At 39.7% G+C, this 17,329-nt stretch overlaps 3 protein-coding genes across 3 annotated transcripts in view; 2 read left to right on the top strand and 1 right to left on the bottom strand.

Moving 5' to 3' along the window:
• Positions 1-62: 62 nt before the first annotated feature.
• Positions 63-10,734, top strand: LOC105315857 (nuclear pore complex protein Nup214-like). The gene is made up of 32 exons (XM_020003488.1): positions 63-171; positions 218-341; positions 394-465; positions 596-771; positions 1,015-1,063; positions 1,180-1,323; positions 1,368-1,438; positions 1,491-1,551; positions 1,869-1,984; positions 2,140-2,234; positions 2,284-2,353; positions 2,592-2,715; positions 2,774-3,931; positions 3,976-4,022; positions 4,085-4,165; positions 4,322-4,415; positions 4,458-4,549; positions 4,610-4,680; positions 4,830-4,878; positions 4,970-5,049; positions 5,207-5,272; positions 5,345-5,420; positions 5,493-5,592; positions 5,721-5,900; positions 5,956-8,156; positions 8,241-8,277; positions 9,555-9,622; positions 9,674-9,722; positions 9,832-9,957; positions 10,056-10,179; positions 10,232-10,270; positions 10,372-10,734. Exons 1-32 carry the CDS (start codon positions 94-96, stop codon positions 10,574-10,576), a joined length of 6,123 nt encoding a protein of 2,040 aa, XP_019859047.1. The 5' UTR covers positions 63-93; the 3' UTR covers positions 10,577-10,734.
• Positions 10,712-12,998, bottom strand: LOC100633372 (cyclin-J-like protein). The gene is made up of 4 exons (XM_003383271.2): positions 12,300-12,998; positions 11,764-12,069; positions 11,416-11,575; positions 10,712-11,036 (listed from the first exon to the last, which is right to left on the bottom strand). Exons 1-4 carry the CDS (start codon positions 12,898-12,900, stop codon positions 11,018-11,020), a joined length of 1,086 nt encoding a protein of 361 aa, XP_003383319.2. The 5' UTR covers positions 12,901-12,998; the 3' UTR covers positions 10,712-11,017.
• Positions 12,999-13,084: 86 nt separating this feature from the next.
• LOC100633243 (DNA cross-link repair 1A protein-like) overlaps positions 13,085-17,329 on the top strand; it is a 6,483-nt gene continuing 2,238 nt past the window's right edge. The window contains exons 1-6 of the mRNA XM_020003511.1: positions 13,085-13,749; positions 13,850-13,983; positions 14,308-14,426; positions 14,564-14,625; positions 14,825-14,906; positions 14,968-15,113. Coding sequence (XP_019859070.1) covers positions 13,110-13,749; positions 13,850-13,983; positions 14,308-14,426; positions 14,564-14,625; positions 14,825-14,906; positions 14,968-15,113 — 1,183 coding nt within the window. The 5' untranslated portion in view covers positions 13,085-13,109. The remainder of the gene's footprint in view (positions 13,750-13,849; positions 13,984-14,307; positions 14,427-14,563; positions 14,626-14,824; positions 14,907-14,967; positions 15,114-17,329) is intronic.

Below are 17,329 nucleotides of genomic sequence, written 5' to 3'. Positions count from 1 at the left end.
TGCAAAGTGCAAACTTCAAGGGTTAATTAAAGGGTTAATGAGGTCAATCAGGTCATAAATCAATAGTCTTGACTCCGTTCATGTCCGTACACTATGCCTAACAAATTTGGGAAAAAACTCCGGGGAATAGGGGTTCACGTGTCCTCAAAAATGGCTCAGAAAGATGTCAATGTAAGTGTCTACCAGCAATCTTACCTTGCTTTTACAAACCTTGTAGAACTTTTACTTCCGCCAGTTGAGGAAGATAACATTTTCCAAGCCACCTGACTGCACTGGGCAGAGGAACTCGCTCCTGGTTTCTTCTAGTAGGTGTGGCTTGACTGTACTTGGAACAGGAGAAGGTAGAGCATTATTATCATTATAGTTCCTATTCTATGAGTTATGTTCCTGTAGGTATTGTTTTATTTAAGACATCAGCATTGATGAGAGCTAACGATGATCCTTCACTTGGGAAATCACAGACTGGTAAAGAGAGGGAGAGGGGGGGGATGTAAAATGTTCTAAATGATAAAAAATGATTATATAATAATGCAATTTATTTTGTAATTAAAACCTTATATAATGTATTAAAGCATTGACTATATTCTTCTCTTAGCTCCTCTACAGTTGTTGAGTCCTGTATCAGTACAGCTGCCTGGTAAAGTATCCCACATTGCCCTCAACTGCACCGAGACTCTCCTCTGTGTCTGTATAAAACACTCTAAGGCTCCACAGGGACCTCCTGCTTTATATTGTATGGTATACAACCTTGAGACACTTTATACTGGAACGGTAAGGAAAGGATTATGACGTACTTGCATGGGGTTGATTTTGTGTGGGGAGAGATGGAGTGTGAATTTGTTGTTATAAAAATTTGATGGTATAGTTAATTTAGCTTAATGAATTTTAATTGCATAAAAAATTAATAGTTATAGTGGCGTACTTTACATAAATTATTTAATGCATTTACATATGTACATGCTAATTAATTATAATTAATTGTAAGTGATTACAGTGTGTCTTTGTCTAATATAGAGTCCTCGAACTCCATTGACAACAGTTGAGATGAAGATACCACCTCATGGTAAGAAGAAGGGACTATGTACATGTACTTGTATGTCATTTTTCTCTTGTCTCTCTCTCTCTCTCTCTCTCTTTGTCTCTTCCTAATCTGGCCTCTTTCTTTCTCCTTCTTTTTAGTTTGTGTGACCTGCCTTATATGGAATACTGGCATAGCCTCCGACCATTTAGCCATATCTTTATCATCGGGCGATCTCCTGCTCATCAGTGCTGGACAAAACCCTTCAAAACTCTTAATGCAGAAAAGCATTGAGGCATCTTGCAGTCAGTAACCTGATCCTCTTTCTCTTTTATGTCTCTCTTTATAGTCTGTTGGAGCCCTAAAGGGAAGCAGATTGCTGTTGGAACTAAGAATGGTAAAATCATCCAGCTAGGAGATGTGAGTATTATATTGACTTTATGGACAGAGTTTCAGTATTTCTTGATGTTAGGACTTGAAGGTGAAGAAAGAGATAGCTTGCCCAAACATTTTCAATGGAGAGCAAAGACAAGGTATGTATTACAGTCAGGTTTCCCCCCACAAAGCATGCTAAGTGAGCTAACTTCATGAGCTGACAAGCACTACAATACAGTACATGGAATTTGGAGCAACTTTAAAAATTCATAAAAAATCAAAACTTGATCGGAATCAGCTCAAATTTGAAATGTAACATAAGTACATGTATATGTATCAGGTAAAATTATAAAAATTGAGAATTCTCTCCTTTTCATTTTTGGCGAAATTTGGCCAATTACCCTGTACTATAGTACAGGGACCATAACACATTATGTAATGTGGTGACATCGTACATTGTCATTTTGTATTCTAGTGTCTGACTTATATTGGATCAGCACTTATGAGTTTGCTGCTGTGTACTCTCCTCCCGGTCCGCCTAGTCCTGATGACTTACCTCCTCAATCATCATTCGTCATAGTGACAGGCAGCGTGAGTTCTATACCTTTAAAATTTAATCTTTCCTTTTATTTTTATCTTTTTTCTCCAATTGCGTAACTCAATATAAAAGAAACGCAGTCACCTTATTTTGTTCTTTCATTTCAATCCTACTCTCTCTCTCTCTCTCTCTTCCTCCTCCTCTATAGAAAGATAAGCCAGTCTCAGTTCTTGATTTTGGTGATATTTATTATGCTTCCGGTTATAACCTTTTCCACTTTATGTTCCGGTTCATTCAGCCGTGGTAAGTTTAAAGACACACTACTGGCCTAATGATGCCTTATATTGTATAGGAGTGTCCTATTAACTGGGTCTGCTAGTTCTGTTGGCATTATCATCGTTGGACACTCAAAAGATACTAAAGTGAGTACTACAGCTGGTGTACATGTACATGTACTTTTACATCCTGCAATACTGTACATGTACATGTACATGTACATGTACATGTACATGTACATTGCAATTATAAGTATGTAATTATTGTGAGTTTTATTGGCAAATATTACATTTACAGTACTTGTGTAGTATAACTATTGTATTTATTTGTAATGTCTCATTTATTCATTAGTGTATGTCTTCTGATGCTTTTTATTTCTCTTAGTCTTGGGATGAGTGGGTCACCCCTGATTCTGGGCGGGCTGAGGTTCCTCTTGATTCAAACAGCGACGAGTGCTATCTTGCCGGAGTGTCACTGGATTTCTCGTCAACTAAACCAGCTGTGATAAGTACGCTAGCCATTTTGACACATGTACATGTACATGTGTCGACTTTCCCCCCTTTTAGATGATGCCCTTACTTTACCACCGTGTCCTATTTTCATGTTGTATTCAACTGATGGTGTTTTGGTACCTTATGAGGTCATCAAAGAAGACGCTCCTCCTGATGAATTAAGAGAATTAGTACAACCACCTGCCATAACACTAGGGGACCCTAGACCAGTCACTAGTCCTGTTAGAGGGGGAGGGGTAACCCCGCCTTCTTCTAATTCTTCTCAAGCTCCAAGTGGTGGAGTGACTGGTGNGGGTGTGGCTAATTCAGGTATTCCCTCTCAAGGCGGGGTTGGGATTGGTCGCGGTCAGGCTAGTTTAGGTAGACCTGGTCTGTTGCAGCAACAACCAACGAGTAGTTTAGGTTTCTCAGTGAGTTCTTTAACGAATCAACCAACTGCTGTCAGTAATCCATCTGCTCTCGCTAATACAATATCTCAAACTACAGCCTCCGTTACAACTCCATTAAGTACTCCTCTTTCTACTCCTATAGCCCAACGGCCTTTAGCTATACCAAAGTTTAACCTGTCAACTGGTTCTGGTGTTCAATCACTTCCTCCATCATTCACCACACCATCAGCTCCTCCTCTTAGACCTCCTTCAACTCTCTCTCCCACTGCTCCTCCTTCTCTCCCTCCTGCTTATGGCTCCCCACGTCTTCCTTTCTCCCTTCCCTCTCAACCTCCTTCCTCTTATGTTCCTGGAGGCATTTATCGTCCACCATTGGTTACTTCTACTCCTATTAATCCTCCTACCGCTATCCCTACCAGTGTACCTACGTCTCGTCCTGTGGCCCCTACCAGTGTACCCATGTCTCGTCCTGTGGTCCCTACCAGTGTACCTATGCCTCGTCCGGTAGTCCCTACCAGTGTACCCATGTCTCGTCCGGTAGTCCCTACCAGTGTACCTACGTCTCGTCCTGTAGTCCCTACCAGTGTACCTATGTCTCGTCCTGTGGTCCCTACCAGTGTACCTATGTCTCGTCCTGTAGTCCCTACCAGTGTACCTATGTCTCGTCCTGTAGTCCCTACCAGTGTACCTATGTCTTATCCTGTAGTCCCTACCAGTGTACCTACGTCTCGTCCTGTGGTCCCTACCAGTGTACCTATGTCTCGCCCATTAGCCCCTACCAGTGTCCCTCCAGTAGTCACAGCTGGGGTGGTTACTCCTTCAGGTAAGGAGGTTATTCTGTTCGTACAATAATGTCTCTTACTGTAGCTCCTCCACATCCTGTGGCTAGTACACAGCCTTTATCAACTACTCAAGTAAATACTGTATTGTACTGTAGATTTATTCACATTAATATACTGTATCAATACATCTTTAGACTGCAGGTGCTACTAGTACTACCTCTTCTGCTGTTGCTGAAACTTACGATGCTTCATTCTCAGAGCTTATTGAGCCACTGGTAATGTGTCTCATGTATTCATGTACATTTGTATTTAATGGCTGGTTTTATTGTCCTTAAAATTAAATTTTAAATCCTAACTAGCTTTAGCAACCCACATGCATTTGTCACATACAATTATTTTTCTCTTTACTATTTCAATTTTCTGTTCTACAGATAGCAAAGATTGCTGATGACATTGATACTCTAACGGATAATAATCTGGGTTACTTTGACCCGGAAGTTTCCATGGCAGATTATGAAATACCAAGTAAAGTGAGTTACGTGCCTGGCTGTATTGTCTTTCTGATAGGTTTGGGATCACTGAATGGTCTTCAGGGAAATGTGTTGAGCGAGACTGAGTCTCATGCCCAAGCATTGAATGACATAGAGAGAAAATTGAATGTAAGTGTACAATGTTGTTATTATTATTATTATTATTATTATTATTATTATATTTGTTAGGAGTTTGATAATGATGTGAGCAGATTAGCAGATAAAGTATTGAAGGAATTATCAGTTTCAGAGGAAACTAGGTATAAATCAGTATTGTGTTGAAATTTGTATTAATATATGAATTTTAAAAATTGTATTAGAGCAACTTAGAGCTATTATCTTGTGTTTTAATCATGTCTACTTTTATCAGTATCATCATTATTGTTGCCTTTCTATGTTAATGTTTTAGGGTTCGTCTGATTAAAACTATTGATGATAAGCACAAGGCTTACTGTCAGGTTAGGGCTTCTACCGTTATATCAGTATGACTCTCTCTCTCTCTCTCTCTCTTTCTCTCTTTCTCTCTCCCTCTCTCTCTCTCACTAATAGTCTCAGCCATTGGATCCTCTTCTTTCTAAGCGAATGGACAAATTAATAAGCACACATGCTTTCTTGGACCAGCAGTTGAGGTGAGTGAGTGCATATAAATGTACATGTACATGTATGTAATGGTAATGATGATGTACATGTACATGTACATGTACATATACATATCATGTATTGTTATGATCATGATTGTATGTGTCATTATTAATTATTCTCTTTCCTCCTCCTATTATTCCATAGGGAGGTCAATGGTCACCTTGATAATGAGCTTGAGAGGAGACAGAACTCACACAGACTCAGAGGAAGGTGTGTAGATATGATATTAACTGTACAGTCATTGCTTTTAATATCCTCCTCTTACCTCTCCTGTTGTGTTAGGAGCCCAATGAGATCACCAAGTGTACAGAATTATTACTCAGTTTTACGAAGCCACAAACAAATCATAAAGCAACATGTAATTGATTGTTTAATTGTATTTATTTTCTATATTTATGTTCTGTTGCTTTTATTTACATAAAATATGCAGAAAGACTCTCTAGGTAGGCTGACGACTGATTTGAAGAGATTGAAGCTCCTACCGCAGTCATGGAGGCCTGTTTATATTCCAGCAACACCTCCTCCTCCTGGTCAGCCATTTTGAAAAACTATTATTATTATTAAAATGCACAATGGATTTATTATCTTCCTGTATGACTTTCTATCTATTAATTTATTATTTTATTTTATTTTATCTATTTATTGTATTCATTATTAGTAGGGGGAGATGATTCATCATCAGTATCACAAGTTCATCCGAGTGGTCCTGGTACTCCTGATCCTCGGCTCTTGTTCTCTAGTGCTAGGAAAAGAAAGTCAAGTCCTTCCGATGCTCAAAGGATGAAAGCTCTTAGCACTCAACTAAAGTCACTGGCTCTCACACCAGTCCGTAAACCAGGTGGGTTGTATTTGCATGTATTCTTGACGGATGTCTTACCTGTTACTATTTTTAGCCTGCGTCCCAAGACCAAGGGGAAGTTTCATGTTAGAAACTCAAAGTGAAGTTGACGATGGTGAATCAAGTGATGGGTCTACTACTCCTTCTCCCTCTCCTTCTCCTTCTCCTTCTCCTCCTCCTCCTCCTGCTCCAACCGCACCCCCCCAGCTGGAACTGGATGAAAGTGACGGTGGATTGACCAGTGGGCGTAACTCACGTCAGAGCAGCACAATAAGGAGGAGTGCCAGGGGGGGAGGAGGGAGGAGTGGTCGCAGTAGTGTATCCAGTGATAGGTCCAGTATATCAGCCACATTGACTGCTGATGGGATTAAAGTCAATGAGAGAAAGGTTAATATACCTTTACCTGCTGCAAGACCTCTCCATTCGCCAGTGTATAGGATGAAACCATCTACCAATGTACAGCCTGTCAGGGTATCTCATGCCAGTACACAGACCATTGATGTACCTACCAGTGTACCATCTACCAGTGTACCATCTACTAGTATGCCTTCTACCAGTGTACCATCTACCAGTATGCCATCTACCAGTATACCATCTACCAGTATGCCTTCTACCAGTATGCCATCTACCAGTATGCCATCTACCAGTATGCCTTCTACCAGTATGCCTTCTACCAGTATGCCATCTACCAGTATGCCATCTACCAGTATGCCTTCTACCAGTATGCCTTCTACCAGTATGCCTTCTACCAGTGTACCTTCTACCAGTGTACCTACTAGTGTACCCACCAGTATACCCACCAGTGTATCTACCAGTGCACCTCCTACCACTACTGGGGCTGGAGCTAGCCCTCCCTCATATTCAAGTGGCCCTACTACTCATACTGGTCCTTCTCCTAGTGCTCCTCCTCTTTCAACTGGCCATCGTCCTCCAAGTTACATGTATTCAAGTAGTCCTGCTCCTCCAGTATACATGTATTCAGGCGGTTCCCGTCCTCCTATGTATTCAAGTGGCCCTCCTCCTTCAGTCTATTCAAGTGGCCCTTCTCCTCCTTCCTTGTATTCCAGCAGTTCTGCTATTCCTTCTCATACTTCAGTTACTAATTCATCCATTGGTTCTACATCACGGTCTTTCTCTAATCCTGGGCCTACTTACAAGCCAGCTAGCTCAGCGCCTATTGGATCAACAGTAGCACCTCCCACTGGATCAGTTACAGGATCCACTCCAGCTTCCACTAAACCAGCTTCAAGCTCTGGTCCTACCACCACTACTCCTGCCATTAATTTACCAGTGTTTAGCTTTGGTACTAGTAACGTTCAAGGATCAACCCCTTTTTCCTTTATTAATTCACCAGCTGGTGGTGGGGGTCCGTTTGTTTTTGGTTCTCGTTCTACTCTACCAGCTGGGGGTGGTGCTCCATCATTTGTTCCTGGAGGGACCACTCCTTCATTAGCAGCTGCCACACATCCTCCTTCCATTACCAAGTCTTTTTCAATGCCTCCTTCCTTGACAATATCATCAAGTAGCAGTTCATCTCTTCCTCCTAGTACAATTGCTGGTTATCCTAGACCCTCTCCTCTCTCCATTGCTACTACTCATTCTCCAGCTCAACTCTCCACAAGCACATCTCAAACTGTTACTAGCTCTATCCCTACTAGTTCTGTTCCTGTTCCTCCTACTAGTTCCATTCCTGTTCCTTCTACTAGCTCCATTCCTGTTCCTCCTACTAGTTCTATTCCTGTTCCTCCTACTAGTTCCATTCCTGTTCCTGCTACTAGTTCTATTCCTAAAGCTACCACTACCTCTGGTTCTACTATGACTCCTGTTTCTATTACTAGTTCCTCTGCAGTTATTAGTTCTACTCCTCTATCTATAACTCATACTACTGCTCCTCCTACTATTACTACTACTGTTACTACTGCTACTGTTGCTGCTGGTGTTAGTATTTCAGCTTCTAATGCTCTACCTGTTTCAGTTGTCTCTTCATCAACTCCAGGGACCAGTTCCTCTTCCACTGGTCCAATCACTTCAGGTAGCTCTGCTCCATCTAATACTCCATTATCTGTCCCACCTGCTACTATTGGACCTGCTCCAACTGCTCCTAGTTCTGTTGGTACTTTGGTTGGTACTTCTAGTGCTGGGGGTCTTGTTACTCAGTCTCAGTTAGGCATCGGCGGGTATTCTACTGCTTTGCCTGTTGCAGCTGTTGCTACTAGTGGATCGGGAACTCCAATCCAGAGCCCTTCAGATGATGAGGTACACGTAATTAATTCATTATTATTATTATTATTATTATTGTTATTATTATTATTATTATTATTATTATTGTTATTATTACAGGCTGATCAAGATGGGATGGATGAAGACCCGCTCAATGGTGAGATAATTAATTTTATATTATGGTGCATGGGTAGTTACCATGGAAACCTTTGATATTTAGCAGGAGTTATATGCCCATAACCATGCACCCTGGAGATAGTGTGGAATTTCACAGTTTACATAAGAACAATACCGCTATAAGTCAGATACTGTATACTGGGAAATTTTTGAGTAGCCATATTTCCACAGATTTTTACTCCGTCATGAAAATAAAAATCGTGAATTTCTGAATTTTCATTGCCATGTGGTGGAATTTACAAGCTATTTGAGAAAATATTATTTTGGGAAATTTTACAAATGCAAAATTTGTGAAAATTTAGCTACATACGAAAATATCTCAGTATACGGTACATCCCTGTCTGGAAGTGGTTATGGGTAGTGGTCTTGGGCTATGGCCTTGACCACTTCCAGACAGGGAGGTATCCTACAGGAATTGATTAATAAAAAGTTATTAGTATTTGATGTACTTATGCTATGTAGCACATTCTGATTCAAATTTTTAATCAGAATTTAACCCATAATTTTTTCCAAAAATGGCTCCGAAATTGCCCCCCATTTTTATTGCATTTTCTGATACATATTGATGTCCTTATGCTATGTAGAAAATTTAAGGTGATTCCGATAAAAAAATTTCGAGTTATGGTCATTTTAAAAAACCGGTCCTTTTTTGAATAATACCCAAGGCTATATAGTCCATGGTTTTTTCCAAAAAATGGCTCCAAAATCACCCCCCATTTTTATTACATTTTCTGATACATATTGATGTACTTATGCTGTGTAGAAAGTTTGAGTTGATTCCGATAAAAAATTTTCAAGTTATGGTCATTTTTAAAAACCAACCCTTTTTTGAAAAATACCCAAGGCTATTATAGCCCATGGTTTTTTCCAAAAAATGGCTCTGAAATTGCCTCCAATTTTTATTACATTTTCTGGTACATATTGATGTACTTATGCTGTGTAGCAAGTTTGAGCTGATTCCGACTTCAATTTTTCAAGTTACGGCCATTTAAGAAACCGCCAAAATCCTAAAAAATACCCAAGGCTATAGCCCATGGTTTTTTCTAAAAAAATGGCTCTGAAATCATCCCAAATTTTTATTACATTTTTTGATACATATTGATGCACTTATGCTATATAGAAAGTTTGAGTCGATTCCGATTAGAAATTTTTGAGTTATTGTGTACAGAAGTAGATGTTTTGTCATATTTAATACTTTCATTCATACTTTTTGCTTTTAAAAATAATAATAATAATATTTTCTGGTTATATTTTTAGATGATACATCTAACAGAAATGGTGCCAGTTTGTTGTCACTTGCTCAAGCATCTTTCTCTGCCCCTCAAGTAAGAGAAAGAAATTGTCAATGATAATTATTATTATTAATTTCATATCAGCAAGGCTTAGGGAGTACCCCAAGAGCATCACTACTGCAAGCACCAAAGTGTAATTTCATTTTCATAAAACATTCTTTAGCTCTGCACTATGATCCCTCCCTCCCCCTCCCCTCCCCCCTCTCTCTCTCTTTCTCTTTGTCTCTTTCTATCAATAATAGTTCAATCACCAACAGGTGGTGGTTCTGGTCCACCTGGATTGCTTAGTGGTGGAGGAGGAGGCATGAGTGGTTTGGGTCCTGGGAGAACTCTAGGAGGAGGAGGAAGCACTGGGTTACTTGGAAATTGTGAGTATCACCAGAAATGCATAATTTAAGAATTTTTTCTAAAGAAAGTAATGTTTTTAGCTTTTAACTATTTGTTTGTTGTTTTTTGTTGTGTGTAGCTTCTTTACAAAGCAGTAGCATTCCTCAGTTTGGCAGTGCTCCAGCGTTTTTAGGTGGAGGAATAGGAATGGGAGGAGGAGGTATGGGAGGAGGAGGAGGAGGTGGATTAATGAACATGAGCAGGTAATCAAACATTTTGTAAAGTGATATAATTACAGTGTATCTTAATCCCTAGTCTTACCAGTGGTATGGGAGGATTGTTCAGTGGCACTCAGTGAGTACATTATCTTATTAAACACATGTACATGTACATGTACATATTATGCCTGTTTTGAATATTATTTGATTATTATAAATAATGTACTTTTATTTTAGGTCCAACAATACGCCTACATTTGGATCACTAGCTCAAAGTGATAGCAGTCAAGGCAATGCTTTGGGTGGTGGAAACAGCTCATTTCCTGGAAGTAACAATTTATTCTCTGGAGGCGGACTATCCAGTGGTGGTAGTATGGGATTTACAGGTGGGACTGGATTTAGTGCTGGGGGTGGTACTCAGTTTAGCACTTATAGAAAATAAATTAATTAACGTTATTAAAATCACAATTATCATTATTATTATTAGTGTTTATTTGATTGAGAAACCTTGTTTCTATAATTGTGTTCTTTTTTGTTCGCCCATTGTGCTATTTTCCTTTTTTTTTGTTTAATAAAGTATAACAAAAACGACAACAAGAAGAACATTGCAACAAATAAAAACGACAACATAATAATTATATGGAAACTTTAGTATCGTATGAGTGAAGTGTGTTATTAAAGTAGTGGAGGATGATAAGTGATATAACAGATTAACTTGGTGTTTTGTCAGTCGCTTGCGTGCACAAATAAAATAAAAGAAACAAAAAATGATAACATAAATTAGGAAATAAATATAATATATGAGACAGTTCCACTTTTAGCTTTGAAGTAGTAATAGTGACTGTGTGTTCAATTATAGAGACTCCTAACTATTGCCTAGTCTTCAGTTCTGCTCATTTAAACTGCACAATGAAAGAATAACAATTTTTAATATGCTGGCAAATTGCAATCAGTAAGAAAAGGTGAATATGATGAGACAGACAACCAAACTATCCCCAACTCTTTAACATATCAATGGCTGGCCTGTGCATGCAAAGGAAGCATAACAGGTGTCCACGTATAATATTATAATAACGTAATACAGTAACATGACCTTCATGAGTAAAGGAGGCCTGGCCCCTTGCTAGCGTCATGACTATTCATGTCCTGCTAATACTACAGACACGTTATACTATGATCCACCTGTACATTATATCATGCACACTCACCCCATCAACTACAAGTACATGCATGCGTCGCCCCCTTCGAATTCTCATGCTCAAGGCATGGGTAAGGTCTCACCTAAGTATGAGGCTGGCAACAGGTTGTAAGTCGTCGAGTGAGTACTTGCTAGCTTTTTCTAATGACTCGTTCCAGACTGTACTCATTCCAGTGCATATCCTAGCAACACAGACAATAGCTGCAGCGATTCTGGATGGCTTATAATATAGGAGCTTGCTTTCTATAGTAGAGAAAAGGAGAGAGAGAGAGAAAGAAAGAGTAGTCATGAGGTGTAAATATGATAGCATTAGTGGAGTACAATGTAAGTTTTGAAATACACAAGCCATTTACAAGAAGCAGCTGGAAGGATTCCAGCTGCATCCTTACAATTTATAAGGAAGTGCCGAGAAAGAGAATTAGCTTTTATACCTCTTAATGTGACTTCCATGAAATATGCTGTGAACTCTTTCATCTGATTCTCTAGCATGATGGCTTCCCATTTGCTCAGTCCTGGCAGATTCTCGTCCCCCTTTAGGCTTGTGTGTAGATAATAATCGATGAAATGAGCAACTGACGGATGAGAGAGACACCACTTGAAGTATTTGAGTATGTACAGCTCAAGTGTGTGGAACTCTTGTCTCGAGTAGGCACTCGTGTTGCTGCTGTCGTTCATTCTAGCTGCGTGCTGAAGCATTTCAATGCTGGGGACATTGTCATCGATTTCTTCACTTTTAGCTACATAAGAAGGAAAAGAAAGAGATGGAGAGAGAGAGAAAGAGAGAGAACAAAGTGACCTTTATAATCTTGAGGGTATCACATTACAACCACAAAACCATTTTCCAACTATTTTAAAATCAAAATGGGGAAAAGTATTTGCTTTTTTTGGTCATGCATGGCTGCAGAGCTTAAGGAGATAAAGTACTTAAATTACACAAGAGTGCTAAACATGGCTTCCTATTTCTCACCTGCTAATAGAAGGCAAGTGAGCCCCATTAGTCTCAGCCTGTACTCCATTACATTGTGCCCGTCCATGAACTGATCTGCTAGCCTTATGGCTAGGAAGCGAGTCCCATCAGAGAGCCCAAGATCCTTGCTGACAGCTGTAATGAACTCAACTAGTTCACGACGAAGATGGAGCTGAGGAGATTTGAACTGGATCGAGCTAATGGCAGCCTCTCTCTTCTTTAGGGTCTCGTGTATAGGCTGTGAGAGCTCAGACTCCCACCACGGTGGGGCTTTAGGACCAGTGGAGTTAGCTTTGGTTCCTGCTCCTAAAGATGAGAGTTTGTTTTGCGGTCGGTATAAAAGAGCTGTTGGGTCGGTTGGGGTGAGGCTTGTGGTACTGCTGCAACAACCAGAGCTGCAGCAACTGCCCCCGGCTACTGCTGCTGCTGGCAGGACAAAATCATGATACACCTCTGTCTGTAGCCAGTTGTCCTCCAGCAGAACTACCTCCTCTTGATGCTGCCCAGGATGATGGTGAGCTTGGTAATAGTATGGAATGTGGTACGTTGGCTGAGGATGTGGATAGCTACCACTGCTGCTATCTACTGCGCAGGTCATCATTTGAATATCTGGTGGTAAGACAGAGGAGAATCAACTATGCTAAAGTAAAGAAGAAGACGATGGTCTGGTCTGGAGAAAAGACACCACGGCTGCTTTTATAGAATTTCATTTGCCGCGCTTTTCCTTAGTTGCTATGTTGCCATGGTACGCGCCATATTAATGTACCCAGTTATTAAAGGTTATCACCCACGTGGTGAGAATAAGGAAAAATGGCGTCTCAGAGTGAAGCAATGGGTGAGACAAAGAAGAGACTCTCTTTGTCTAGAAAGCGAAAAAGATCTCTTAATGAGAGTGGGAATGAAGATAAAAGCTCAAGACTTTGCAGTGTAGTCTACGAGGTCTGTGACTCATCCAAAAGCTACGATTTAGGTTCAAATTCCTCAAATCCTGTGATTATTCTAAGTGATAGCGGTGATGAAGAGAGAGACCAGAAATCAAATTCTAGCTTGCCTTCTCTCCGTCCGCTCGCAGTCTCCCCAATTGTCTCAAATTACAGTCTAGTCTCTCCTTCCTCCCACAGTACTGTACTCTCCTTATTACGTTCTCCGGCCAAATCGACACCAAAAAATCAGCCGCTAAGAAAGAAAAAAGACACTCTACTCGACCACACCCAAATGAAATTAGACACATTTTTTCAAATACCCAAAAGGCTAAAGACTCTTAACGCCGAGACTATCAATCGTTCTAAACAAATTAAAAATGAACGCAACTCGACTTCAAAATTTACTCCATTATTGACACGGCCTACCATTGGTTCAGTGCCTAAAAGACGCGTAAAGAGAGAACATTTTGTTAAGCCATCGACTACAGAGCACGCTGGTAAACACTTGGAACATAAGTGGATCCCTGGTAAGCCGATGTACATGTACATGTACATACCCTTTTATTAACTCTTGCTTTTATGAACGGCTCTAAATTGAAATTAACAACAACTCTGTTCCTTATCTAGATACAAGTATTACGGTCGATGCTTTTTCTTATGGTAGCATCAATGGTTGTACCAGTTACTTTTTAACACACTTTCATTCTGATCACTATGCTGGTCTTAACAGTCGGTTTGCACATGACATATACTGCTCAAAGGTACGTGAATGTACATGAACTAAATGTATTGTGTGTGTGTGTGTGTGTGTGTTAAGGTGAAGGCATATTGAATTTTTATATTTTTATCTTTGAGCTTGTGGTTTTCTTCTCATATCTCCTTCCACCCTCTTTTCCTCCCTTTGTCTCTCCTCTCTCTCTCTCTCTCTCTTTTTCTTTCCCTCCCTCCATAAAAGTACATGTACACATTCAGTCCTCACATACACAAACATGCTCCTTATTGTGGTATCTCTCATTATTGATTGGGTACTTTGTCACTATGATCTAATGGTTACTCACCTGTGTCTGTGTGTGTGTGTGGATTAGGTCACTGGTAACCTTATTATCCAGGAGCTAAAGGTTAAGTCAGACATTGTTCATCCTCTCCCTCTGAAGGAAGAGAAGCTGATCAACGGAGTCCAGGTGACACTATTGGATGCCAACCAGTATGTTCCTGTAAACATTTGGTTGCATCATGTTTATCCTGCATATATTGCACACGTGTATATCCACATTGATGAATGAATGATGTAATACAGTTCTTTATCTGTTTGGGTTTTAAGTGTATGTTTTTATTCTGTAGCTGTCCTGGATCAGTTTTGTTACTGTTCAAATTGCCGAGTGGTAAAGTCATACTTCACACAGGTACTTGCACATAATATGTTCAGCAGGTTATTTTTAGGGAATTTTGAGGTCAATTTATACGCAAAAGTCAAAATTTATATGTATACAGTCAATTGAACTCTTTCAAAATTTCAAAATACTTGCTTGTATTGCATACTGTACTGTTACTTAATATACTTTCTCACTTGCTACCTAATTCATTTTATTTCTTTCTCTCCAGGTGATTTCAGACTAAGTCACTCAATGATTGATCATAATTTCTTCCTGACCACACCGATCGACACACTCTTCCTTGACACAACGTAACTAAAGAACTATTTAAAACAAACAATCTCCTCCCCTCTCTCTCTCTCTTTCTTCCAGCTATTGTAGCGCCAGGTATGATTTTCCCCCTCAAGATGATGTTATTTCGTTTGTTGTCAATATTGTCTTGGAGAGGATGGTAAAAGATCCTGATACTCTGATAGTTTGTGGGGCATATACAATTGGAAAAGAGAAGATATTTACAGGTTAGTATATGTATTATAAAACTTGAGCTATTGCACTGAGCATGTATGTACATGTATATCCACAGACATATACATTGTACATGTACATGTATGCATAGGTTTTTAGTATGCATAGTTAGTGAATGGAAGTTGCCCTCTCTCTCTCTTTTCTCTTTCTCTTTCCTTTGCATGTTCTTATTACATTATAGTACATGTACATGTGTGCTAGTTCTGTCTTTTTAAATTAATCTCCCCTCTTCTACACTCTCTCCTAGCTCTCCCTCTCTTTGTGATAAGTTTGAATTTGAGCCATGGGCCAGTTATTAGTACTAGTATCATGAGCCTCCTCCTTGTGGCTGGAGCCAACTGTAGATAACAGTTTAAATCAACTGACTCTTACTAAGCTCCTCTTGTACCTCCTATTCTTATACAGCCTCTCTTTACTGTTTTTAAATCCTTAGCTATACTCTCCCACCCCTTCTCCACTACACACTATAGACAAGTAGAGAGGGACCATACACAATTGTGTCAACTAGCCCTCCTCTCTCTCTTTAGCATTGCTAGGGAGGACCTAAACTGACCAGAGAACACACCATTAGAGATGGTATAGTGTACTCAGTCAAGCCACAGGTACGGTCCTCACTATCTTCTAGTAGAGAATGTGTGGGTTAGTTTCTACTACTGGCTCCATCCACAGGAGCAAATGTTTATAAACAATGTCTACCAGTCCAATCCCTTATGTAAAGGTTTAGACAGGGAGAGAGTCACAATGATAGATTATATGATGGTATGTGTGTGTGTGTGCATTGGTCAATATGTGAAGTAATGGCTGCTTCCTTTAGTAAGAGATAGATAATGAGAGCATAATATGGTAGCAGGTGGCACGTATGAATTTGAAACCAACTCTTCCTTTTGCTAGCTACTATTAGATACTGTGTAATTATAAAACAGCAGGTGTCCCTCTGTTTACTTCCCCTCCATATTTACGTGTTTATCCCCACATGCTCTGTCATACTCCATCATACAGTACACGTACCTCATGACACGTGAATGAAACCCTTCACTAACTATATACATGCACATGTACATACATGTACCTAGCAGCTGCTTCTCACTCTCCCTTTTTAAAACTGACCTGTCTTACATACATGTAATTGCATAGGATATACAAGTATTCCTGTATCATTATAAAATGATGAAACCCTGTTTGTTGTGTGGCTGCATGTCATGTCCTTTATATGTGTGTGTATTTGTACATGTATGTGCATATACATGTACATGTATTTCTCTGAAAGTCTTTTAAAGTCATTTCTCATCTTCAGCCACCCCTAATTCACATTCAAGCACTAGCTCTCTGTGTGTGTTTGAATTTGAGCTGGTAAAGAGGTCATTGCCTCCTCCTCTTTGACTGGAGCTAGCTAGATCAAGATAACATGTCTAAACCAACTACCTCTTTCTTGGTCCTCCTCTGGTCTGATAGCAGTCTCACATCTTGATAAGTGGGAATTTTATTCTTTTTAATCTTTTCTTTATTCTAATATCACATTATGAGAGAAATGTACAGAGCTACAGCTCCAAGTGTGAGAAAGCTAGAAATGTACATGTAGTATTGCAGCTGGAGGTGTGAGAAAGATTTAAGAGAGAGTACTAGTGATGTTTCTATATTAATGTACATGTATCTAATGCTTCCTTTCACACATGTACATGTATCTTTGCCTGTATAATACACGTACATGTTTTGTGTCTAGCCTGTACCTTTTGTTCTCTTTCTTTCTCTCTCTCTCTTTTTGTCCCTCTCTCTATTTCTTTTTATGTGGGCAGATATGTCTATATATGTGTCTTATGAAAGTGCAATTATACCAAGTCACTGTATTGTAGTATTAGTGAATGTCATCTGTACGAATAGAGATTGAGAGGGAAGTTTTATTTATACCAGCTGCTACCTTATTATCCTCTCATTATCTCTTACTAAAGGAAGCAGCCATTACTTCACATATTGACCAATGCACACACACACACACACATCATATAATCTATCATTGTGACTCTCTCCCTGTCTAAACCTTTACATAAGGGATTGGACTGGTAGACATTGTTTATAAACATTTGCTCCTGTGGATGGAGCCAGTAGTAGAAACTAACCCACACATTCTCTACTAGAAGATAGTGAGGACCGTACCTGTGGCTTGACTGAGTACACTATACCATCTCTAATGGTGTGTTCTCTGGTCAGTTTA

This window comes from Amphimedon queenslandica, unplaced genomic scaffold, assembly GCF_000090795.2.
Source record: "Amphimedon queenslandica unplaced genomic scaffold, v1.1 AMPQUscaffold_13513, whole genome shotgun sequence".
NCBI lineage: Eukaryota > Metazoa > Porifera > Demospongiae > Haplosclerida > Niphatidae > Amphimedon > Amphimedon queenslandica.
Note: the sequence above shows the minus strand (reverse complement) of the source record. Positions and strands in the feature narration are given on the sequence as shown.